This window comes from Triticum urartu, chromosome 3, assembly GCF_003073215.2.
Source record: "Triticum urartu cultivar G1812 chromosome 3, Tu2.1, whole genome shotgun sequence".
Lineage (NCBI taxonomy): Eukaryota > Viridiplantae > Streptophyta > Magnoliopsida > Poales > Poaceae > Triticum > Triticum urartu.
Genome location: NC_053024.1, coordinates 711,174,241 through 711,201,770, shown reverse-complemented (window position 1 = coordinate 711,201,770; position 27,530 = coordinate 711,174,241). Strand labels below are relative to the sequence as shown.

The 27,530-nt window shown below is 43.5% G+C and overlaps 1 protein-coding gene and 1 pseudogene across 1 annotated transcript; both read left to right on the top strand.

Annotated features, from left to right (window-relative positions):
- The first annotated feature begins 3,954 nt into the window (after positions 1-3,954).
- LOC125549335 (factor of DNA methylation 1-like) lies at positions 3,955-8,148 on the top strand. The gene is made up of 6 exons (XM_048712770.1): positions 3,955-4,076; positions 5,181-5,215; positions 5,354-5,535; positions 5,827-6,099; positions 6,214-6,429; positions 7,571-8,148. The coding sequence occupies exons 2-6, from the start codon at positions 5,182-5,184 to the stop codon at positions 7,853-7,855; spliced, it is 990 nt and encodes a 329-aa protein (XP_048568727.1). The 5' UTR covers positions 3,955-4,076; position 5,181; the 3' UTR covers positions 7,856-8,148.
- Positions 8,149-25,406: 17,258 nt separating this feature from the next.
- Positions 25,407-26,216, top strand: LOC125547259 (annotated as a pseudogene).
- The last annotated feature ends 1,314 nt before the right edge of the window (positions 26,217-27,530 follow it).

Below are 27,530 nucleotides of genomic sequence, written 5' to 3'. Positions count from 1 at the left end.
GGGCACAACCCGGAGACGCGTGCCGCCTCTAATTTGGACATGGCACCACACCACCCCGCATGTATGAGGGCCCGGTGCGACGCTCCGGTGGTATTGCTATCCCCCAGGGCCCCGTCCCGCCTCTTCAGACATGGCACCACACCGCCCCGCATGTATGAGGGCCCGGTTAGACGGGAGGGTGTACCTTGGGGGTAGCAATGCCGCTAGGTGTTGCTTTGGGCCCTCCTACGGTTGTGAAAGCGTGGTGGCTAGCGCAGGCACCCGGCACGCAGCTCCGGGGTGTGCCCCCCATCTCCCGCATCGCTGTGGGGCACGGCGCGGCGGCAGCAACGTCCGTGAGGGGGGCAATCGATATACCATCTGGGTATGTTTTTTTTGTGTTAGACAAGGCGCATTTATGTTGTGAAAAAAACAGGGAAAAGTAAAAAAAAATAAGTAAAAAAAAATAAAAATAAATAAAAAAATAGAGATATGCCGACGGCAAGACCTGCGCACATGGCCACGGATCGATGACGTGCCTAAGGGCGCGGATCGGTGATGTGGCAACATCCATGGGCCAGACCTATGCCGACGGCCGTCGGCATAGATTTGCCACCCCACGGACAGGCGAGCGACGCGGATCGATGACGTGGCGGGCGACGCGGATCGATGACGTGGCGTCTATGCCGACGGCCGCCGTTAGCCCATCGGCGTAGATTGACGCCGTCAAAAGGCCGTCTCCGTCCGGGTAGCCGGGCCCACGAGCTATGCCGACGGCCTTCTCTGTGTCGACGGCCACCGTAGGCATATTTCTATCGACGCCGACGGGGGCCGTCGGCATAGATTGATATACGCTGACGGCTTTTCTATGCCGACGGCCTGGGCTGGGCCTTCGGGATAGGCCAATCTATGCTGATGGGGCCCGTCGGCATAGGTTCGGCCGTCGGCATCGCCAGTTATTCTGGTAGTGATTCTAGGACAAAATGCAACTATGCCACATCATCAAGGCATGCATATGTCATAAGTTATAATTTGTGAACTAATCTATTCATGCAACCATCAATACTAGAAACAACACTTTTTCCGACGGCCAAAAACCCACATGAAAATGACAATTACCTTAAGGAAAATATTTCTTGTCGGTCAACCAGAAACAACACTTTTTCCGCCGGCCAAAAACCCACAGGAAAATGACAATTACCTTAAGGAAAATATTTCCTGTCGGCTGACCTACAGGCAAAATCCATCAAGAATAAAATGACAGGGAAATTCACTAATGCCTGATAGTAAACCGACAGGAAATACTTTTCCTAGTGGCTATTCCTGTCGGCCACCCTCAGGAATATGTTGATTCGTCAAGTTTAGGAACCAAAGTTTTGTAACAGCCAGCCGACAGGGAAACATGCTTTTTCCTTACGTGGTTGACACTCGGGGAGAAAGGGAAAATATTTTGCATGCTGTATTGAACAATTCCAGAATATTTGTAAGTTAAACCATGATCAACATCATTCCTCTATGCATGCATCCAAAATCAGTGTATACATAGCACGTATCAATCCATGATCAGATATCTGGTAATTGGCATGTGAAAAGTTTACTTGCTCAAAGGCAATAAAATAATAGTTGTACACATACATGCCTTCCCCTCTCTAAATTTTTATCCATCACCTACATGCATATCAGCTCATAAGTTTCTATGTCATCTAGACTACCACCAATGTTCTCATCATCATTGTTGCATATAGTGTCGCCATTGTTGACGTGGTTGTCTATAGCACCATCATCCAAGCTACACATGGGATAAATAGGTGTCCCCCCTACGAAGTCATTTACAACATTAATGAGAACTACTATTGAAAAAAATAAAGGGATGGTGAGAAACATATCAGGTAGATACATTCTTAAAGAGGTTTTGGCCCGCTTTGTACTCCCTCATCGTAAATAAGTAATGCATAAATAAATAATGGGAGAGGTACTACCAAAGTGTTATAGGTACCTTAGATAGGTTTTGATTTGCATCTCACTTCTGCTTTAGATGCTGCAACTCCTGTGTCTATCCATTTGGACCACAGAACTTCGCCCATTAGGAGGCATCCACATGTTGTTTCATCATTGGTACAAGAAATCTTGTTTGACCACAATTCCATGATGCATTACCCTTTTCCAATAAAATAAACAACAAAGAATTGTGGGCATACTTCATATAAACATTCTCATGAACAACCTATCCGTTAGTGTAATCAATAACTTGAAGACATAGATAACAAGCAAGGAAAAAAATGCAACACATATCACTTCCCTCGGAGATATTATTTTCAATTTTTACTGCTAATCTATGAAGTAATCAGTGTGCTAAGTTCAGAAACAAAATCAGCTCATGTTCTTTTCAAATAAGCAAATGGAAAAAATGATGAAAAAAAGTTGATCATGTATATAAAAATGCTAATCAAGCATTTAAAAAAAATGTCGAACAAGTATTTAAAAAATGTTAATCAAGCATTTGAAAAATTAATGTGTATAGAAAAAAGGGAAGAAATGTGGAGCAAGTATTTAGATAGAAAAATGTTTCTATCATTCGATAGAAAAATGTTAATCAAGCTTTTGACAAAATGTGGAACAAGTATTTAGAAAATATTCATCAAGAATATGAAAAAATGTGAAATATATATTTTTCCATATAATTAAAAAATAATAAAAATATTTTGATCATGTCTATAAAAATGTTAATGAAACATTTGAAAAAATGTTGAGTGAGTATTTGGAAAATATTGATCAAGCATTCGAAAAATGTTAAATGTGTAAAGAAAAAAGGGTTGACCATGAATTAAAAAAGTTATGAAATATTTTAATCATTATATGAAAAAATGTTAATCAAGCTTTTGACAAAATGTGGAGCACGTATTTGGAATATGTTTATCAAACATTTGAAAAATGTTAAATGTATATAAAATATGAAAATATTTTGATCATGTTTATAAAAACGTTAATGAAACATTTCAAAAAAAATTTGAGCGAGTATTTGAAAAATATTGATCAAGCATTTGACAAATGTTAAATGTGTATAGAAAAAATATTGACCCTGCAATAAAAAATTTATGAATTTTTTGATCATGTATTTAAAAATATTAATCAAGAATTTGAAAAAAAAGGTGAGCAAGCATTCAAAAATTGTTTACCATATATTAAAAAATGATTAACATGTATTTAGAAAATGTTGAACGTGTATTTGAAGAAGTGTTCAATAACATGTATTTAACAAAAATGTAGGACATTTAACTGAGAAATGAAGAAACAAAAAAAATGGAACCCAAGTAAAATGAAAAAAAGACACAAAGAAAACTTTTAAAATATAGGAACTGAAGTATAACAAAGAAAACCAATGAAAAACAAAAAAATCATGGTATATCAATGAAAAAGTAAAAAACCAAATTAAACCGATGAAGATATAGAGAAAATCTAAGAAAAAAATAAAAGAAAACAAAGGGAGAAAAAATGAAAGAAAACACTGAAGGGAAGAAAACACGATTGATTGAATGAATGGGCCTGGCCCATTACTGTAGCGAGCAGGGAGAGCCCTTCAGTGAGAGCTTCTTTCGTCTCGCTTGATGTGAGATATAGCTCTCGTGTCTAAACCCGAGCATGAACCAAATATTTGGGATGAGCTCGTGCTTAGTTTTTTCAGCCGAAGACCAGAAAAGCCCAAACAGGGTAAGAACGAGTGTTTTATCAAAATTTAGATATAACAATTTTTTAAACCCAAAAGTAATCAACTTAACTCAAAATATTACCTTTATTTATCAAAAGTTAAAATATTACCGTTCACGTGTTTTGGTCCAGGCCAGGCTCAGCCTTGGCATTTCCAGACCGGGCTTTGCTAAGCCTGGTACAAAACCCGGCCCGGCCCATAGTATCATCCAGTTGCGTCACCTTCGCTCATTAACCAAAGCAGTAAGTGGGACTGTGTGGCAGCACAGCCACAGCCCAACCGCGCGAAAGGGGAAAACGGGGGAAGCAGGGGAGAGGCAAAAACCCTCGTCCGCCCACCACCACGGACCACCGCCGTCGCCGTCGCCGTCGCCGGCGATCGACCTCGCGAGGTGAGGCTCTCTTCCCGCTCGCCCCTACTTTGCTACGATCCACGGAGCGTTCGCTGGGTGTTGCATTTGGGTGTCCCGTGCGGCGAGGGTGGACGAATGTACATGTACGGAGCGTCCGCCGTGTGTTTCGCTCCGCCCCCCTCTGCGCGAGAGGACGGCGGCGGAGCGCGCGGGTCGTTCAGTAGTGTAGTGCCGGTTCTCTCTCTCCGACGGTCATCGAGGGGACGGCAAGGCTCCGCCGTTCAGTTCCGTCCAGATCCGCGAGGGTTTACCAATTTCCGTGGCGGACGGAGCTATGTGGTTCTTTGGCTCGAAGATTTTGTACGGCCCAGCTGGATGCTTGGAAGAAACGCACCCTTTTATTGTGCCTGTACATGGATTGCTGCATTGCTAGTTCTATCCGGGCTTTGCATCGACCTGTAGTTAGGTTCAGTTCATTGCAGTCTTGCAGATCCATGCCTTGTTGCGCTTTGGTATGGCCGCGGCCTTTTGCCGTGAAATGCATGCTTTACTTACGGATTTTAGCGCTCAGATCCGTGTGCCTACTGTTGTTGGGCTGAAATGGTTGGAATTAGTCGGTGTTCTTCTGTTTGCAGGGGCTGTTAGTTACTTCACCTTCGCCACCTCTGTTTCTGCGGGTTGGATGTCATATGAACAACATAGGATGAGTCTCCTTCTGATTTGATCGGTTATTTTCGGCCATAGGCGCAACATTAGCTGAAACTTTTCGGTAGTTTGTACTCTGATTTGGGAGATATTTGCTTGGATACAAGCATTTGCTTACCAAGCTCCAAATTAATCCCAAATTTGTCACTTCTCTTTGGGAATTCGTTAGGTAAGACCTTGCCTCTATATAGTCATAAGTAGAAAATGTTGCAATCTGTCAAGTCACGAATGTAGCACAAAAACTGCAGTACGGAGGCATAACCGCAACTTGGCACATTCTTGTCGCTGACAAAAGCTGCAGTTTAGATGTATATATCTAACTTCGTCTATGTAAACCTGTAACTCGGCCTTCTCGGCCTTTCTCTTAATGAAATGAAATCAGCGCTCGCTGTTTTTCGTCAAAAAAGGAAACAATAACCATATTTAACATGTTGACAGGATGTCGGAGCAAACACAGGAGTTCTACGACGAAGGTTTGGGATGATCTTTTGCTATTTACACCATTATATGCACTGATATGGTTTGGTTTTAAGCATGTATGCATCTCTGTGCTCACACTTTGAGCTTTTACATGTTTATTAATCGCCTTTCAAAACGAACGCTTGTATCAGTATTTCACAAGGCTCAGGAGCTTTCTCGTAGATGTTATCAGAGGATTCGTGATAAGAATAAAAAGCTTCGTTTGGAACTGAAGTGCAAGATGTTTGATCTTGACTTAGCATCCAAGAAGCTGGATGAACTAGCTTCACAAAGTATCTCCCAAGAAAGGAAGTATGAGGAAGAGAAAGAACAGGTGTGTGATACCTTGCTTCTGCTATTGAATATCTCCTGGAATTATGGAAGTTTGTTTCTTTTCTTTCTCTCTTTTTTGGGGTCTGCTTAGGATGTTTGATTGCTATTTGCTTCTTTTGCATAGCAGCATTCTGCTTAACTGCTTATTACTGCTGTTCTTTCCCCCCTGTTTTAGTTTTCATCTGATATTCTGTTATTCAATAATACCGTAAAGAAGGATCATAACTTGTTTTTGCAATTTTAGTTTTGAGAAGCTTAGTGATCTGAGTGTTTCTCTGTACTGTTAATGCAGAAGGAGAAACAAGTTGCTCTATTATTTCACATGTTAGAGCAGGAACTGAATGCCAAGCAGAAGCTTGAGTTGGAAACAAAGCAACTGCAGAGCAAATTGGAAGCAGTGAAACCTATGCAAGGTGAAGACTCTGAATCAAAGAAGAAAATGGCTGAACAGAGTGAGGAGCTGCAAGAAAAATATGACAGAGTGGAATCAATTGTTCGGACTTTGATTACCAAGGAAAGACAATCCAATGATGAGTTACAGCTTGCTCGGAAGGCACTGATACGTGTAAGTTACCTCATTGACTGAGCACCTGTCCATGAGATGGTGATGTGTTACTGTTGATGATTTTGCATAACAGCTGAAATCCATTCTCCTTCTGACCTGTTGCATGCTCTACAGGGCTTCCAGGATCTTACAACTGGCCGAACATCTATAGGCATCAAAAAGATGGGCATGCTTAACCTGGAATCACTTGAAAAAGCTTTCAACCAGAGATTGTCAGAACCTGCAGAATCAAGTTATCATGCTGCCTTATTTTGTGAAAAATGGGAGAATGAGATAAGAAATCCAAAATGGCACCCTTTTCAAGCTATCATGGTTGAAGGAAAAGAAATGGTATATATCTCTTTACTGTTGCTACTTCACGATTTGCTTACTCTAATATCGTGTGTCAGTGGTTTCATGGTTGACTTTTGGCTTTGCAAGCATTTCTGCAGTACATGGAGTATTTGTTAATAAACTCTGGTGGAAATTAGAGGTGCTTAGTTTAATTCTCTCTCCAGATTTTCTTAGTTAACCCAAAAGGAACAAAATAGCAGAGAGTAATCTTTTTTGTCATGGTATGCTCCAAATGTTCTTTACCACATGCAGATTTTACAATGAATTATTTAATAGATTGGTTTAGTTTATATAACACTCAAACGTTTAATTCCCTTTTAAGTACAATAGTTAATTTTGTTCCATGGATGCTTGATTACTGAGTCTGTCTATTTAGACGTATATATGTTACCTAAGACACGTACTAAAAATGTGGTGTGACTTTCAAAAAATATAATTTGTGGAGCAATTCCAGGTTTGTCCGTGAGGGCTAGAACTTATGTTAGTGTGTTAGGTAGCTGCTCTGGGTCAGAATATACAGAATCTTATTGAATAAATAGTGATTTGCTCTATATTCAATTGTTGGTTTCTTCTAATTGTCGATTTCCTCTGATATGATCAACTTTATACTATTTTTTTTCTTCAAAAAGTTATATGTCAGTTATGTACCGTTTGCTCAGAGTTATATGTTGAGATGTCGACCGTTTAAAAATGCACGCTAGTCAACTGAATCAGGAATGTGAATTGTTTTCACTGCTTGGGCTTGTTTAGACGACAAAAAGTTGTTGCATAATATTACTGTTACTTCCCATTCTAGATCCAATGCTAGGCTAATTGGGTATATCCTGGCAGGCTTCTGAAATTTATGACATATACGCCGTCTATGAAGCTCCGCCACCATGTGGAAGAGTTGTTTTTCCTGAACATTCTGTAATTCACACCTACCACCTACTTGGAACATTAGTTGTGTTAATTTGACATAACTCTCTGCAATGATATATGACCATACTAATGGAGTATCCGTATCTTAAGTTAATCATAACACGCATGTAACAGCAAGCTTGGCATATCCATGAAATGCAGGCTTTGAAGCTGTGAATAATAGTTTGTTTGGCTTGGAAAAAATGCCGTCCGTCTAACAGTACGTGCTCTGTTGTAGGAAATTCTCTGTGAGGACGACGAGAAGCTCCAGGCTCTGAAAGAAGAACACGGCGAGCAGATCTGTGACTTGGTGACAAAGGCTCTGATCGAAGTCAACAAACACAATCCCAATGGGCGCTATCCTTTCAGCGAGCTGTGGAACTACAAGGAGGACCGGAAAGCGACCCTGGAAGAAGTCGTCGCTTACGTCCAGAACCAATGGCGAGTGGACAGGAGCAAGCTCAAGAGAAAGCGCACCCAAGAAGATGCTGGAAGTACTCAAGTGGAGGACATCAGACGCTGAATCTGCTGGGAGTACCTAAGTGGACATGACGTTATTTTGGCCCCTTAATGGTCAGGTGGCTAGATCATTTCCAGTAAACCTATAACTGTTTAGATGCAGGAGTGGTGTGTAGCATTTGACATGAATGCGTCCTACTCCAGTTATCCTTGGCTTCGGCGGCATCCTGGGGTTTAAAATGAACGCACATTTGCCTTTTGTTTGATTTGGGATTAGTTTCTGAAATTTTTGTTGGAAACATGCATGCCTAACAAGTAATGCCCGTTCTGGTTTCAAGTGGGATTAGTTTGCTGGTATTGTTGGCTCTCTGCATCTCCACTTGGAAATTATTTTCTGAAGATATGAAGACCATCCGGTGTGCTCTGCTCAGGAACATCTATCGTGTCTTTGTCTGACTGTGCAAAAAGTCCAGCGAAGGGAGCTGCTGGCCGTTGTTTGTTACTCCTTTTGTTATGAATTAATTCAACTTCTAGTTTTCCATTAACCCAAAACTTTTTTGATTGTGTCTTAAAGTTAAACTTTATTACGTACTCCCCTTGATTTATATTAATTGTACTTAATTTGCACTAAGTCAGCGACAATTAACATTGCATCAGACATCTACAACAATCTAGTTAGTTTTATTATGTTCATCATAAAAAAGGTATTTGTGTACGACATATTTGCCGGTGTATATATTAACATATTTTTCTATAAATTTTGGTCAAATATAGAGAAATTTGACTTATACATTCAGATTATTTTGAATGGACGGTGTCGAGAACGAGTGTATATGACATCTAATTATGGGAGCTAGAAAGGACAAATAAATGTGTTCTCTATATATCTTCACATTTTTTTTACTAAATAACACCTTTTCTGATTTGTGGGCTACAGGAAAAAAGTTTGTGGCAAAAAGAAACTAAAAAGTAAGCGTTTCTAATCCACATATTCGTATTTTTTTTCATGTACACCGTATACATAAAATATATATTTGAAAGAAATTCACAAGCACATACTACACCTCCATATAAAGTCTATGTCCAATATTTTCAACATTTTTCTTGGGATACAGAAATCCAAAAGTTTTCATTTTTTAAAGAAGCTAGTTCTTTTTTTACCTCATCTTAAAGTAGCGAATCTGGCGGCTCTTAGCCGCCGCGCCCCCGACCCCACTGTACCAATCAACGCGCGGACCCCACCCTCCATATATGGCGGCTGTTGGTCAGTGCCACGTTCGCGCTGACGTGACGGCGGCGCCTTCTCCAGCACTCCTCACCTTCTCCTCATATGGAAAAGTCACGCTTTAGTCAACACTACCCACAGTAGTACACTGCACAACGCCAGAGCTTCGCTCCTCCGTCTCCTCTCTCCTCCCGCTCCATCACACCAAATGTTGAAAATATGAGCAAATTACTATGAGATTTAATCTGAATAAACAAAAGATAAATCATGACTACAGTAGCAAAGATTGAACTAATCATGCGAACTAGCATAACAGATGAGAAGATCGCATCTAAGGCACATACTAGAAATATGAATTCTACCACGATCTCGAACAGGAAGGATAGAATCACATACGATGCAGCGGGAGCAGTACCGCCGGCGTTGACGTTGTCGCCCATATCCTCGAGGATGAGGTTGCCGAGGTCGGGGAAGAAGTCGTCGTTCGCGAAGTCGTCGCTGCCAGCAGTCGCGCGAGTGCGCTCCCCAAAAACCTGACCGCCTCTCTCCCGTACAGGATCACGAGAGGCGGGGTTCCGGAGGCCTGCTGTCCCTTCTCCCGGTGCACGCCGATAGGAGGGATGGAGAAGACTTGCTTGGTGGCGCAATGATTTGGAACGGTGGTGAGAAACCATACGATGCGGCCGCGCGGCGCGGCGCGGCGCGGCGTGACGAGGCGTGGCGTGGTGTGGCGAGGCGAGTACACCCAAAGTCTCATTGGCACATCTCATCATTTAGTTCCAAAACATTGTTTATATACCGGTGCTTAGTGGAGACTGTAAAGTTGAACTTCCACTTAGTGATTTATGCTACACTAGATCACAACTTGAATAGTGGACCATGCCTTGAACTACAAGTTTTCTGCGAGACTAGTTTCACACAAATTCTTGACCGATACTGCGCTGCCGCAAGGCTTCCCCGCGGGTGGAGCATATACGTCATACTCCAGGGCCTTTTCATGAATTTATTAGAGTACACCCAATTCTCACAGACTGTGACGTTAACAGTCAAATTCATATAGATTTGTTCCTCAGAAGATGTTCTATAGGACAATATCTCTGCTTACCCGAATAAACCACTTGGAACACATTAAGATAAGTATCAACCTGCCATACAGATCGGGAGAGTATTGCATCTTCACGGAGTGGGATAGTTAATATAGGGATACTCTCCTCCCAGCTGACCAACAGCTTGTCTCCCACTTCTACTTCACGGGATCTCCGATCACATAGAGTGGGTTACTATTATGGACAACTCATGCGGTGGGTCTCAAACCCATCTCCATTGATGCATTATCTATCACGTTACGTGATAGACCCTTTGTGAAGGGATCTGCCAAGTTTTTCGATGTTTGAATATAATCCAACGTAATAACTCCGGAGTTCCTCAATTTTCTGACAGATTTTAGTCTCCTCTTCACATGCCTTGAGGACTTCATATTGTCCTTAGAACTGTTTATCTTGACGATCATAGTTTGATTATCACAGTTCATCAGGATAGGGGGTATTGATTTTTCAACCATAGGTAAATCCATCAAGAGCTCATGAAGCCACTCTGCTTCAACAGTGGCAGTGTCTAATGCTGTGAGTTCTGCTTTCATAGTTGACCTCGTTAAGATGGTCTGCTTGCAAGACTTCCAGAAAACAGTGCCACCACCAAGTGTAAAAACATAACCACTTGTGGCCTTAATCTCATCAGCATCAGATATCCAGTTTGAGTCACTATAACCCTCCAGTACCCTTGGATACCCGGTGTAGTGAATCCCATAGCTCGCGGTGCCTTTCAAATAGCGCATAACTCTCTCAAGCGCATGCCAATGATCATCTCCCGGTTTTGACACAAACCGACTCAGCTTGCTCACAGCAAACGAGATGTCAGGCCTCGTGGCACTCGCCAAATACATAAGCGAGCCAATAATCTGAGAATACCTCAGTTGATCTCTAGCAATTCGTCAATTCTTTCGAAGCAACACACTAGCATCATATGGAGTTGGAGAAGGCATGCAGTCGTTATACCCAAAACGACGACCTTTCCACATAGTGAGACTGAAGCAGTGTGATCCCACCATTCTCATCTCTCAACAGCTTGTTGTTTAAGATAACATCAGCTACTCCCACTACAAGAAATACGGTCAATTATGACTCCCCATTTTGGTCGTTGATTCGTCATTGTTATCATTTATTGACCTTTTTTTGACAAAATTCAGAAGGTCAACAGTTGGCCGTCAAGAACGAACAAACATGACCTTTTTGGAATTTTTGTCGTAGATAGACTAATGATCAAAATTTCAGAAAGGTCATTACCCATTTGCCTCTGCCACGTAGGATCTGACGTGGCTGAGCCGATGTGGCATTGTTAGTGACCAAATGGAATCGTCATATATTTCATAGCCCAGTCCACCAGCCTACATGGGCCTGGCCCAATTATCATAAATTTCTCAGCCCAATCTACCAGTCTAGCTGACATGGGCCCAGCCCAATACCTATTTTCTCAATTGAATTGGTTTGATTTATTTGGGCTGCCACATTATTTTGTCAAAAGCATGCACATTTCAGGATAGGCCCATTAGAAAACAAATACAATATAATACTATATTTCAGTATATTTCATTTCAGTAACACATCACATGAAATACAATAAATCATCGATCGACTCCTCTACACAGCAGGGTTCAAGGCCCAACAAGTGCACAACAAAATAGTTCTACAAGTGCAAGTGCATAGCAAAAAAGCCCAACAAGTGCACAAGCGCACATCAACATAGATTGGACGAGAAGCACAAATTTTAGCTGTTCACACATAACATCAATGAGAAGCACAAATATCATGTCACTTGTACACGTACTTTATCCCATCACCCAGGCACCAATGTTGTGTCCATCTACTGGATTTGCCACATGGTGATGTTACTACATTAGGGCCATCCCAGCTTCTCCTTGCCCAAATGGAAGGGTGATCTACTGATCGTTGTACTACTCCAGCATCACTCCCCTACCACTGATGGAAGAAGATCAGCTCATCAATCACCTGCACGAGAACAAACCAAGAAGATTAACCTATTTAGCCTATTGTAATTTGTTTCTAAACATGGGCATCAAATCAAAACCAACACTGAATTAACTTGGAAATGCATGTGTACAATCAGCGCATCACATACCTAGTATCTAACTATCAACAGTGGTCAGCATGTAAAAGCCAACTAGTAGTAATTGATGATGAGTAGACACATACAGGAAACAAATTCAGTAGTAATGTGTGTGCTCTTATCCATGGTATCATCAATCTTAACCAAACCAGAGCAAGTAAAGGAGCCAATCTCCATGAGTGAAACAAATTCGATCACAATGGCAATCCATAACATTCGGTAACAACAATAAGAAGGCACTTAAACAGAGAACAGGTTGAATCGTGCATCAATCAAAGTGTATGTTCTTGGTTTCACTAGGTTAGAAGACAGACAGATCAGAAATCGGAGAGACACTGAACATGCGGAAATATGCATGGATTGTCAAAACTTGCATTATCCTACTATCACTAGTACAACAAAGCTGCAGGTTGGCATAGTTCACGAACCATGTACATCATGACAAATACAATACCATCCAATGCTCGACTATGAACAAAATTGAACAATTACACCTCACAAAGGCGGAGCATAGAACCAACAAGCAAGTAGGAGTGGTATAAGAGGATGTGAGGAGCTCACCGGAGGGGGTTGTAGCCTAGGCCGAGCTTCATCACCACGGATGTGGCTAGGGGAATCAGACGAGTCTACCATCATAGGAGCAGCAGCACCACCACCGCCAAAACTGGAATGGCCGGAGCGAATCGCCATCATATGGGTCACCACCACCGAATGATCTTGCAAGGTGTAAAGTCTCCACATTTCAGTACAAACTAGTGGCGTCAAGAAACAAGCAGTAGCACGCACAAGGTAAATTCTAGTGACTGATGATTAGTAGACAAAAACAGGAAATAGATCGCACCAGTAGCAAAGTCCACTACCGCAAGTCCTAAACATTTCATTTAGATCATATATGAGAGTCACTAGTTTCTCCATTCTGAAAGTTGGGACGATAGATGCCTTCAAGTCTGCGAGTGCAAGAGCGAGGTGGGGATCAGTAAATATCAAGGATGTTGTTGTTCTGGGTTAAGCTAAGTAAAAAAAATCAAGGGCATAACAGATTCAAGTCAACAAATATTAACATGTGTACATCTTGCGTAGACTATCATCATTTATAAAAGAAATACAAAACAAAATATGCAAAAGCTGTACAATGGTTAAGTGCTCACATTTAAATGCTCAAGATGCAGAACGCTTATTTACAAGTCACAGGAAATGACATTCAGAACGCTTACTTACAGAACTGCCATTATCTACTGTCCTAACAAGTTACATTATTTTAAATTTGTCATCTTGAAGCATCACACTAGCAAATGACATGAAAGATCACAGGAAATAACACTGCCCCTGATCAAGTATACTCTAAGCATCAAAAAAGTCAAACAAGCTCATTGTGCATTTTCTTTTTCAGCATGAGACACAATAAACATAAGTAACCACTAGGAAAATAACTTACTATCTACAGGCCCTATTATTAGCAACAAGAACATTAGGCATTGAAGAACAATATATTTCCAATGCAATCCGTTAGCGTAACACACCCTGCCACTCCAATCATCTCATGACCCAATAAAATGTCTAGAAAATCTATTGAATGGCATCAGTCCTAAATTCTATCTGGTGTGCTAGTAAATCTGGACGATCGATGAACATGAAACATATCAAGAAAAACAGTACACAAGGCATCAACCTAATTTCAGCAAGCAAATTAACTCAATTTAAAGAGATAGATGACAACTAAAAACTAACACTGAATCTATAAGGTTCAGTACAACAGAGTTGGGGCAGAGCCACTGTACAATACTGTATCGAGGCAGCAACCTAAGTTCAGTAAGCAAATTAACTGAATTGAAAGAGATAAATCTTGTTTGCTTCTTTGCACCCCACACTCTACTCCACTACATATGTACTAGAACTAATTTGCAATCAACCCTGAATAGTAAGTAGAGTAGATTTCAAAAATCTGGAACTAAACTAACCTAATTAATCACAACAAGGTGGCATGCATAGAAATCTGGAACTAAACTAAGAACTTCAAATTAAAAGAGGAGAAGCAAAGGTTCAGGAATTAGTTGGTCCCCTGCCGACGCATTGGTTGTCGAGGTTGAGGAGGTCGTGTCCATGGCCGCACCATCGACCTGAGCTGCAACCCAACATCCACCGCAGACCCGTCTTTGCGCTCGAAAGAGACGACCGCTTCAGACCCCTCCTAGCTCCCCTCCGATGGTGGTCTCCTCCTCGTTCATCCGCCTTGCTATGGCTTCAGGGTGGCAGGCCAGGCCGTCCCTTGTCACTGGGCGTCGTCGTCCACGACCAGATCTAGCCACTCCATGGCGTCCGGGCAGGCGAGGAAGTGGCCATCCTGTCCATGGCGTCTCGGTGCTCGAGCGATGACGGATCAGAGAGTTAGAGGGGATGTGGTAAAGAAGGTAAGGAAGGAGGGATGTGGCGAGGGAACAGAGGGGATCTGACTCACCGGAGCAATGCTGGAGCCACACCAGCTAGGCGGTGGCCCAAACCCTAGTGGATCATGAGGGTCGCGCGAAGAGGGAGCCCCCCTCATTTGCGGGGACCAGCACGGAGGTGGCCCTGGTCGGGACGGACGAGGCCCGCGCCAGGCCCTGCTGGACTATCATGCCTTCGTCGTCGGAGTAGAATGAGGAGGCGGCCTTGGATGAGGCGAGGAGGGCGACGAGCGGGGAGGAGGCCGCTGCGCCCTGAGTGCGGCCGCGGTGGCATCGCGCGTGCACGAGCGGGAGAGGATGGAGTGGCAGCAAGATTGCATCTGGGGCGGCGACGATGGAGTGGGAGGGGATAGGGTTTGGGTGGTTGGGCTGCTCGGGGGGTGGGGGTTCTTTTTCTTTCTTTCTCTTTTTTGTTTAGATAAATGGGATGGATGGATGGATGGATGGATGCTATGCCATCAATCCATGACACAAACATTTCAACCAATGAGAACAAAGCTTAGTTAATTGTGTTTTTCTATTTGTTTCTCTTGTATTTTTTACACAAGGGTGCATTTTGGAATGACATAATTTGTTCAAATTATATCATGCTTTGCATAGGGGTGCGTTTTGGAACGGCAAACAATGTTGCCTAAGGAAGTTTTCATTTTCTTTTGACAAAAAAAACCATTTTCCATTTTTTGAGTGCCCCAAATGAGTTTTTTTGTGAAGGACCTACCATATATTTGTTGAAAAATTGGACAAAATTATTTTCCTAAAATATTAGGACACATTTTATGCACAATTGACCAAATGGTTGGGTGTCAGAAGTTTTGATCCACCTCTCGTGAAAAAGACAAATTTCCGCCGATTCAGCTGGAAGCGGGTCAAATTTGAACTGCAGCTGCCTTATAGTTTGTTCTTTATTTTTTTCAAAAATCATTTCTAGGTACATAAGTATCTATTTCATCATAGAAACACCAAAAAATTTCCAATATTAAACCACTAGCTAGGAACGGTCATGCGTGCCGTTATGACCGTATTTTGAAACGAGCATGAAAAATTAAAAAAAACAAAAAAATGGAAAACCTTCGCATTGTGTCATTATATGTGGCCAAGTTACCAGGAAAAATAATAAACTTGTAATACGGTAATTATTTTAAAAAACTGTTCTTAGAAACGAGCTATCATGTGTCGAGATCAATGGCTTTCAAGCCAAATGATCAATCTTATGCCCACATTCATGGCCTGGTTTGTTCAAATGATCTCATATTGTGCACAAGGGTGCATATTGGAATGGCAAACAATGTTGCCTAAGGAATTTTTCATTTTCTTTGAGCGAAAAAATCATTTTCCATTTTCTGAGTGCCCAAAATGAGATTTTTTTTGTGAAGGACCTGCCATATATTTGTTGCAAATTTGGACCAAATTAATTTTCTAAAATACTATGACACATTTAATGCAAAATTGACCAAATGGTTGGGTGTCAAAAGCTTTTATCCACCTCTCGTGAAAAAGACAATTTTTTGCCGATTCAGTTCGAAGCGGGTCAAATTTGAACTGCAGCTGCCTCATAGTTTGCTCTTTATTTTTTCCAAAAAATCATTTCTAGGTATATAAGTATCTATTTCATCACAGAAACACCAAAAAATTTCCAATATTAAACCACTAGCTAGGAACGTCATGCATGCCGTTATGACCGCATTTTGAAACGAGCATGAAAAATTCAAAAAAAATGGAAAGCCTTCGCATTGTGTCATTATATGTGGCCAAGTTACCAGGAAAAATAATAAACTTGTAATACGATAATTATTTTAAAAAAGTGTTCTCAGACATTGCATATTTTTTGTACATATGGTAATCATTTTCTTTATACACATGTAAGATTTTCAAATGGTTGGTTAACATTTTTCAAACATTTTATGGAAGTATAAATAATAAACAAAAGTAAAAAAAGAATGAACGAACAAAAAACAGACCAAAAAACGAGCCGCGGCCCAGTAGTTGGCCCACTCGACGGACGAAAAATATAAAAGAAAAAATGTGCCCTTGTCCCACCAAGGCCCAAGCCCACTCGACACTACCCATTAAATAAGTTACGGGCGAGAATGTACCAGTGTCTTTGTTACGGTGTGGTGGTTAATCTCCTTAGGGGAACTCGACTGGTAGCTAGTTCGAATCACGTGGTGTGGTTTCTTTTTTGCTTTATTCACCTTTGCGCGCCGGTCCTTTTTTCTTTGAGAGTGGCGTTTTGGCGCGGTGGACTTTCTTTTTTGCTTTATTCACCTTTGTAGGACGGGTCTTTTTTTTCTTTGAGAGTGGCATTTTGGATCTTAGATGTAGATACACCTATTATGAAATATGTATAGAAAATATCGCGTGTGTACATCTGGACGTCCTATGTTCGCACAAAAAATTTCGGTGAACAAGGTCATTTTTGTTGCATGTGTAAAAAAGATTATAAATGGCTTGTGAATAGCTGTAATCAAGCATCGAAAATTGTCTTTTTTACACAAGCCATAAAAATGTCATTTTTCATCGAAACTTGGTGCACACACATATAGTGTCCGAATTTACATGCGGGATTTTTTCTCGAATTTTTTTAACTTTTTAAAATATGTATTTAGACATGGGTGCATATACACCTATGAGCCAAAGTGAATTTTCGCCTTTTTCTGCTTTATTCACCTTTGTGGGACGGGTCCCACATGTCATTTGTATTGTGTTAGTTGGCCCCGTCTGTAAATGTAGACCTAGTTTAGTCAACAAGTCAATCTATGAACGGACTGATGCTACTACCGACAAATAAGCCAAAATGACACGACACATAGGTAAAATTGATGATGTGGATGTCCAGTCATCCATGTTACAACACCATGACCATCTGGATTGGTCGTAATCAGCTAGAAATAAGGCTGTCGACCACTGTTGTCTGCTTATGACCATTTTGTGTAAGGCAATTACGACCTTTTTGACCAAAATAGTTACTATGGTTTATGGTTTCGACTCTTCTAAATAGGCCACGACCAATTGGATCGAAATGGTCATAGATTTATGACGATTTCTTCCACGGTCACTGCCAGAAGGTCATAATTGAGCATATTTCTTGTAGTGTCCTAAATCCTTCATCTCAAAACAGCGAGATAAGAAATCCTTAACCTCCTTGATTAAATCAAGTTTGGTTCCAAAGATCAATATGTCGTCGACATACAGACAAAGAATAACTCCTTCGCCCCCACCATGGCAATAGTACACACACTTGTCACCATCGTTTACTACAAAGCCGACAGCAGTTAATGTTCTTTCGAACTTCTCATGCCACTCCTTAGGAGCTTGTTTAAGGCCATATAAAGACTTCAATAACTTGCACACCTTTCCTTCCTGACCAGGTACACTACTATGAAAATGCTTACCAGTAGCGCCGGTTTTTGTGCTACCAGTAGCACTGGCACCAGCGCTACTGCTAAGACGCTACAGCTATTTTGTAGCAGTAGCGTGTTTTTAGGCCAGCGCTACTGGTAAGTTCAACTACTAGTAGCGCGTTTTTAGGCCAGCGCTACTGGTAAGTTCAACTACTAGTAGCGCGTTTTTAGGCCAGCACTACTGCTAACTTTTATGTTTTTTTAGCATTTTGGCGCTATACATGTTTAAACAGATATATATTTTATACAATAATAACTCATCATGAACTAGTATGTTTAAATAGCATATTCATTACCACTTGTCATCACCATCAAACAATGTTCGTCAATGAGACATCATATAACAAGTTGGTCACTAGTCATAATCACAACTCCTCCTCCTCATCATCATCAACTCTAACACATTGTAGCACATAGAAACACATTCTAGCTACGACCTACTCCTCTCATAGGACCTACTCTACCCTCTCTTAGGTAAAATATCATAAAACAAGATAGGCATTGACGCTGCATTAAGGAAAATTGACTCTCCATAATAAAGAACGGAGATCATCTTGTCTCCAAGTCTTGGCCTACGCACAATGTTGCTTCCAAGTAGCTCTGTACGATGGTTCAAACACTTTTTGAAATCGTCTATTATCATGGCTTCCTCGCTTTTAGAAATCCAGTATGGACAGGAGTGATGTGGATACTGCGGCTGACCTGGCTGCCGTGGCCGTAAGCTCATAACATTAACGCGACCTCTCGTCAACATTAGATGGGGCACACAATCCATCGGGATTTTCTGTTCAAAAACATAGTAATAACTTTGTAGTTAGCAATATAGTTTAGTTTTAGAAGAATTTATGCAAAAGATGCACGGATGTCGTAATAGTAGAAAATCTTACCATGATATCTCCATTGATGTTACCGTAGTTCAACATGTGCACTAGTGGCACATATTGACCATAATGTGAAGGAGTTTGATAATAGCTATTGTAATTCTCAATATCAGTAAAAAATGCGATAAGACCATCTTGCTCCTTATAAGTTAATTGTGCTTCATCATTGTAGTAGTAGGTTCTATCTAGCATTTTCCGTACATTTTTTGAAGAATGAAAATAAGCTGTCAATGGAAATAAATTGTCAAATATTTTGAAATAAAAAATATAAATTACTTAGTAAATATGTTTAAGAAACTCACACAGCGGTAGAACTGGAAGCGTGTCAACAAGGACCCAAATGGTCATATCATTTTCGTTGATGTCAGGATCACCAAGATCGAAGGTGAGAAGCATACCCTCATGAAAATCATACACCTTGCAAAGGGCTTCCCAATTCAGGCAACCAAAATTGGATGAGTTCACATAATTGTATAGATTTATAGCAAAATCATAACCATGATGGGTCCTTAGTTGAATTATCTTTGTCTCCATTCTTTCATGATCTTCAAAACCCATCTTCTCCAAGACATAGCGTCTTGCATGGCATGGGATAAGCTAGTCGAATTGTAAAAGACGGAAATTACACGTTGAAGAAGCAGAGAAGTCATGCAAAAAATAAAAAAAAACACTTGTCATCGTTGCGTACCGTTTCAACATCGAAGGTCTCTTGGAGCTTGATGCTGAAGCGCCGACCTTCTACCAAGTGAGGCCTGTCGCACAGACTGCGCTTATCTTCGCAGTACTCGCACATAGCAAATTCCCTTTCGTCGTCAGACATTTCCTAATAGGTAATTAATAATCCATCATCGAATACATATATAGTAGTTTGTAGCAAAGATCATCATATAACAACTAAAACACCTAAATTTTTTAGTTTGTAGTAGTTTGTAGCAAATATCATCATATAATCCATCATGAATACATATATAGTAGTTTGTAGCACACACCGCGCTCATCTTTTGCATTCAATAAGCAAATAACTAATAGGTAATTAATAATCCATCATCGAATACATATATAGTAGTTTGTAGCAAAGATCATCATATAATATCACTAATACATCTCGAATAATAGCTCCTCTAGGTTCAGTGGGCCGCGGTGTACACCCAAAGAGAAGGAACCATCACCGGATCATAGCTCCAGTGAGATCCCCAAATAATCTGCCAGGTATTCGAGAACCGGCCGTTCGCCAACACAACCAAGTAGCGCTGGACGTGCGCGTTCTCCTCCGTGACACGGTGCTGTACCACCTGCGCGGGGGACTCAAGCCTCTCCACCGATGCAGGCCCACGTGACCGCCACCAAAGAAGCTCTGGGTCGACGACGGGCTGGCTCCTGACTAAACTGCGCTCACGAGAAGGTAGCACAACCCAGTACCAGCCCGGCGGAGCCCAGTCCCGGACATGGCCCCTCGGCTCAACCAAGAGTCCTCCGCCGAGTCGACGACGGGGATGCGGGATAGGCATCGTCGACGTCGAGAACTAAATGCTTAATTATGAAAACAAAATTAATAAACACTTAGCAAAATTTGGCATGACCTTTGCTAAAAATAGGACATATCGAGCGCCTGAAATTTTCCAGAACGTAAACGAATCGACATTTCTGGCAAAACATAGGCCACTCGGAAAAATATGACATGTCCAAAATGTGACATGTTCAAAATATGATATGTCCACTACAAATTTGCATATAACAGGAAAAATTGCTTTAACTAAAAAAATAACAACAATTGCTTTAATTAAAAAGATACCTACAATTCTGTTAACTACACCTAAAACAACTAAAACACCTAAAATTCTGTTAACTACACCTAAAACAACCAAAAACACCTAAATTCTATTAACTACACCTAATTAAAAACCTAGCTAAATTTCTGTCCTAACTTTAAAACGTAGCTAAATTTAAAAACCTAGGTTTCATACGAATTAACTAGGGTTCATACCTAATTATTCTAATAACCTACATTTTTTCAACTACATAGGATTCAAAATAACTACTCTAATAACTATAACTAGCTAGGGGGAGGGAGGAGGAGGAAGGAGAGGGAGGAGTACCTCTCGGTACGGTGGAGGAGGGCCGGCGTGGGAGGAGAGCCGGCGCGGGGGCCGGGGCGGCCGGCGGGGGAGGGCGGCCGGCGAGGAGGAGGGCCGGCGTGGGCGAGGGCGGCCGAAGCAGCAGGGAGGAGGGCCGGCCCGGGGGACGGCAGCGTGCGGGTCGACAGCGGCACGCGGGGGATTGAGAGGGAGGAGTGTGGAGAGTGTGAGTGAGCTTTAGTGAGACATGAGGCAGGCCGGGCCGGGGGCGTGCGGGGGGAGAGGGAGTGGGCTTAGCAACAGCGCGGGCAATGGGCCAGTGCTACTGCTAAGCCCACTAGCTGTAGCGCTGGTGCAAAACACATGCTACAGCTAAGTGGCCTGCCCTTTGGCCCCGGCGGCCCGCTAAACAGCAGCGCGGCCTGCGCCAACCAGCGCTGCTACTACTCACTAGAAGTAGCGCCCGTTCTGGCCGGTGCTACTGGTAAATACCAGTAGCGTGTGTGCCCAAACAGGCGCTACTGCTAAAATTCTATGTATAAGCATTTTCCTAGTAGTGGTACTACAAAACCATCTGGCTGATCCATATAAATTTCCTCCTTTAACTCTCCATTGAAGAAAGCCGTCTTAACGTCCATTTGATGAACGAGAAGACCATGTGAGGCAGCCAGTGATAGTAGCACCCGAATTGTGGTCAGTCTAGCCACTGGTGAGTAAGTATCAAAGAAGTCTTCACCTTCTTTCTGGGTATAACCCTTAGCCACAAGCCGTGCCTTGTACTTTTCTATCGTACCATCAGGTCTAAGCTTCTTCTTGAACACACACTTACATCCTACAGGTTTGCACCCATAAGGACGGTCAGTGATCTCCTAGGTTCCGTTAGCTAAGATGGAATCCATCTCGCTACATACAGCTTCCTTCCAGTAGTCAGCATCAGGAGATGCATAGACTTCTGAAATAGTCCTGGGTGTGTCATCCACGAGGTACACAATGAAATCATCACCAAAGGACTTTACAGTCCTCTATCTCTTACTCCTCATAGGAGTTCCATTCTCACCCTCCACAGGATTCTCAACGTGTTCCATCGCAATGGTGGGTTCAGGAATTATAACGAATTCCTCACTAGATGGAGTAGGTATCTTCTGATTTGATGAACTCGACATATCCTTCATAGGAAATATGTCCTCAAAGAAAGTTGCATCATTCAACTCCATAATCATACCAACATGCATGTCGGATACCTCAGATTTTATTATCAAAAATCTATAGCCGATGCTATGAAAAGCATAGCCCAGAAGAACACAATCCACGGTTTTTGGTCCAAGCTTGCGCTTCTTGGGAATTGGTATATTGACTTTCGCCAAACAACCCCAAGTACGTAGGTAAGAGAGTTTCAATCTTTTCCTTTCCCATTCCTCAAACGGAGTCATGGTCTTATGCTTTGTGGGAACTTGGTTTAGGACATGACACGCAGTCATTAGCGCCTCCCCCCACCATTCCTTGGAAAGACCCGATGTGTCTAACATGGTGTTAACCATATCAGTTAGAATTCAGTTCTTTCTTTCGTCTGCCCCATTTGACTGAGGTGAGTAGGGAGGTGTCCCCTCATGGATTATACCATGTTCCACACAAAACAGATCAAATTCATTGTAAAAATACTCTCCACCACGATCGGACCTAAGCCGTTTAATTTTTTGATCAAGTTGGTTCTCTGCCTCAGCTTTATAGTTTTTGAAGAAAGTTAAAGCCTCATCTTTAGATTTCAGAAGATACACATAACAATATCTAGTGGAGTCATCAATCAACGTCATGAAGTATCTCTTTCCACCTTTTGTCAACACACCATTCATATCACAAAGATCAGAATGTATAAGCTCTAGTGGCGCCAAGTCTCTTGCCTCTGCAGCCTTATGGGACTTGCGAGGTTGCTTAGCTTGCACACATACTTGGCACTTAGAGCCTTTGACAGTAGAGATTTTCGGAATTAAATTCATATTGGCTAGCCGCATCATGCAACCAAAGTTAATGTGACAAAGTCGTGAATGCCAAATATCAGACTCATTATTGTGGCAAACATTATTAATAACTTTAGTGCAAACATCTGACAAAGACAAGCGGAACAAGCCTCCGCTCTCATAGCCTTTTCCAACAAATTGTCCATACTTAGAAATTACAACTTTATTGGATTCGAAAACCAACTTAAAACCATCTCGACATAAACGGGAACCACTAACGAGATTTTTATGGATGGACGGCACATGATGAACGTTCTTCAGACGCACGGTCTTTCCCGAAGAAAACTTCAGATCGACCGTACCAACACCTCGAACGATGGCATGTGACCTGTTCCCCATCATCACGGGAGAAGTCCCTGTGACCTGGTAAGAAGAAAACATGGAGGCATCGGCACAAACATGTACATTGGCACCGGTGTCAATTAACCAATCAGGAGATTGAAATACTGAAAGGATGGTAGGAAGAATACCGTACCCAGAATCCTTCATATCAGTATCACCGATGACAACATTAGCGGACTTGCCGCTCTTCTCATGTTCGCGCTCCTCAAAGCGGTTAGGACACTTCGGAGCCTAGTGATTAGGATCACCACAGACATGGCAAAGCCCCTTCCCTTTCTTATGAGAATTCTTCTTGAAGTTGGTAGAATGTGATGGCTTGTTCTTTGTATCAAACTTGCCTTTGCCCTGAGTTTTGTTCTTGTTGTTTTTGAATTTGTTGGGCTGGGAGTTCTTCTTCTGTACCATGTGGGCACTAGAAGCTCCCTCAGCAACTCGAGCACGTGTGTCCTTTGCTCTCGCCTTCTCTTCAACATCAAGAGTACCAATGAGGTCTGCAACAGAAAACTCCTGTCTCTTGTGTTTCAGGAAGTAGCAAAATTGTTCCACGAAGGTGGAATCTTGGCAATGATGCCTCCGGCAACAAATTTGTCCGGCAACACACACTTGAAGTACTCAAGTTCTTTTGCAAGCGACTGTATCTCATGAGCCTGCTGTACAACAGAGCGCTCATCAGTCATCTTGTAGTCATAGAATTGCTCCATGACGTACAACTCGCTGCCGGCGTCCGAGGCACCAAACTTGGCCTCGAGCGCAGCCCACATGTCCTTGCCGTTGTCAAACGACATATACGAATCCACAATGGAGTCATCAAGAACACTTAGAAGAGCGCCTTTAAAGAGAGTATCTATCTTCTCAAAAGCTTCCAACTGTGCTGGATTAAGATCGCCCTCAGGCTTGCCCTTGGTGGCGTCATAGCAGCCCATGGTTTGAAACCAGTAGACTGCTCTCGTGCGCCACCTCTTATATTGCGCCCCCTTAAAGGCAGGCAGCTTCAGATGCGCAGCAAAACCACTCGGAGTAAATTGCCTATAATCAAGTTTTTGGATTGTTGGAAATATGAGCAAATTACTATGAGATTTAATCCGAATAAACAAAATATAAATCATGACTACAGTAGCAGAGATTGAACTAATCATGCGAACTAGCATAGTAGATGAGCAGATCACATCTAGGGCACATACTAGAAACATGAATTCTACCATGATCTCGAACAGGAAGGATAGAATCACATACGATGCAGCGGGAGCAGCACCGCTGGCGTTGACGTTGTCGCCCATGTCATCGAGGATGAGGTTGCCGAGGTCGGGGAAGAGGTCGTCGTTCGCGAAGTCGTCGCTGCCAGCAATCGCGCGAGTGCGCTCCCCAAAAACCTGATCGCCCCTCTCCCGTACAGGATCACGAGAGGCGGGGTTCCAGAGGCCTGCTATCCCTTATCCCGTTGCATGCCGATAGGAGGGATGGAGAAGACTTGCTTGGCAGCGCAATGATCTGGAACGGTTGTGAGAGACCATACGATGCGGCCGCGGCTAGGGTAGACGTCTGCCTGACTATATAGTGGGGGCTGGGTAGGTCATGGGAGTAAACCCCACGTCCGAGTCGTCACGATCCAAAAGAATCGAAAATGGTTCAGTAATTAACGCATCTGTTAATTATTAACTAATGACTCATTAATTTTTCCTCAGCAGCAAAAATATAGACAACGTGCATAGCTCTGTCCTCGGCTCGGCTCAATCCCGCAACCCGCGACGCGGCGCAGCGCGTCGTGACGAGGCGTGGCATGGCGTGGCGAGGCGAGCAAGGAGGAGGAGCGCACGTGTAGGCCCCCTCTTCTCATGCTCATACAAGTGGTAGAAGAGCTCACCTTATAAAGAGGTGCAACTCTCTCTCAACTTCCGGGGTGGGACTAAACTTTAGTCTCACTCACTCCACTCACATGTGTGCATGAATGGGCCAAGAGAATTTCAGAATTTTAGTTGGGCTTTGGGCCAAAGGCCTACTAGCAAAATTCCAACACCAAACTCCCTGCCTCGCCGGCCGTCGCCGGCGGCCATGGACGCAGCCTCCATGGAGGCCCTCATCCTAGAGCTGCATGAGGTGGAGGCATACAAGTTTGGCGTCTTTGTGCTCAAGTCCAGCATCACCTCCCCGACCTACCTCGACCTGCGCGTGCTCATCTCGCACCCACGCCTCCTCTCCCGTGTCGCCGCCCTCCTCGGCTCCCTCCCCTCCACGCGCCCCTACGGCCTCCTCTGCGGCGTCCCCTACACGGCCCTCCCCTTCGCCTCCGTGCTCTCCGCCGCCCGCGACATCCCCATGATCCTCCGCCGCTACCACGAGACCTGCGCGGGCACCCCTCCCGCCATGCGCACCTAGGGCTCCTTCCGTGCCGGGGACACCGTGCTCATCGCCGAGGACCTCGTCACCAGCGGCGCCTCCGTGCTCGAGACCGTCGTGCCGCTCCGCGACGAGGGGCTCGTGGTCACCGACGCCGCCGCCGTCGTCGACCGCGAGCAGGGCGGCCGCGAGAACCTCGTGACGAACGGGGTCACACTACATTCGCTCATGACGCTCACCGAGGTGCTCGCCGTGCTCGTCAGGCACGGCAAGGTCACCCGGGAGAAGGCCGCCGAGGTGAAGCGCTGCCTCGACGCCAACAGGAAGGTCTTGGTGCCGGCGGAGCCCAAGGTGGTGTCGGCCAACACGGCGCTCGCCGAGAGGGCGAGGCTGGCCAAGAACCCGGTGGGGAGGAAGCAGCTCGAGGTCATGGAGGCCAAGCAGAGCGACCTCTATGTCGCTGCCGATGTTATAATAGCAAACAGACTTCTTGAGCTAGCCAACAAGATATACAAATCTTACTAATTTTTTTATCTTGAATTCTGACTCGTGAGCTGCGCTCGTTCGCTGTCTTGAGCGCACGCGCTCCAGCCGTCCGATGTGGTCTGGGGATCCCCCCGCGCGCGATGCGTCCTGACCAGGTGCCGTTACGGGATTACGCGAGGCGTGCGGCGCGTGGTGGGCCCGACACCTTTATTCCAGGCGAAAACTGCCCGCACCCCCCGCTCGTCTTGTTTGAAACCGCCCGCCCGCACCCACAGATTTCATTCGAACTCCTCCCCCTCTCCCTTCCTCTCCTCTAGCAATTTACGCGATGAGACGGGGTGCTGTGGTGGTGGATCCGGCACAGAGTCGCCGATGTGAGAGGCCGTCCGCGAGCGCCGCGAGTCGCTAGCTACAGGCGGAGGTAAACCCGGCACCTATTCTCCCTAATTCTTTCTTTGCTCCCTGGCTACAGTCCATAGAGTTAGGGTTTCGGGGAGGGGGTGGGCACGAGGTTGTCCATGGCGTCCTCGGGCTCCGTGTCATCAATGCTTGGGAGGGTGCGACGTTGCTATGGCCGGGGAAGGGGGTGGCGGTGGGGTTGTGCTGGGGGTAGGCGGGATTGAGTCGTTGTAAGGGGATACACGCGATCGAATCCTGGTGACTGGGGCATAGGATTCGTTTTTTATGTTGCTTGCTACTCAGGTCGACGCAGTTGCTCATAATTTTGATGGCAGTTGCTTAGTTTTTTCCTATAATTTACGAGATTTAGGGGCAGGGTAATGGGATGCATCTGACTTGGGGCAGTTGCTCATAATTTTGAAGGCAGTTGCTTAGATTTTTCCTGTAATTTGCGAGATGGAGGGGCAGGGTAAGGGGGATGCATCTGACTGGGACAGTTATTCATAAAGTTGATGCTAGTTGCTTATATTTTTCCTACAAATTTGTGAGGGGAGGGTCAGGGGATGCATCTGACTTGGGCAGTTGTTCATAAATTTGATGCTAGTTGCTTAGATTTTTCCTGCAAATTTGCGAGGGGAGGGTCAGGGGATGCATCTGACTTGGGCAGTTCATGGAGGGGTGATCGAAGTTCATAGTATCCACAGTTGCACTAATTAGGGGCAGTAGTCGCCTTGCGTTCAACATTAAAGTAGCACACTATTTTTTTTTTGGGGGGGGGGAATGGTTTTTGTGATTGGTTGATTTTAGTTACTGCCCAGATTTTTAGCACCAAATTGTTATCCTTTTTGTAGTGTTCTTTAAAATTACTGTATGAAACATGACGTTGCCTATATCCACCATTGAGTTGCGGTTTTTATCGCAACTATGAATAGGAGATGAGATATCTCTCACGAA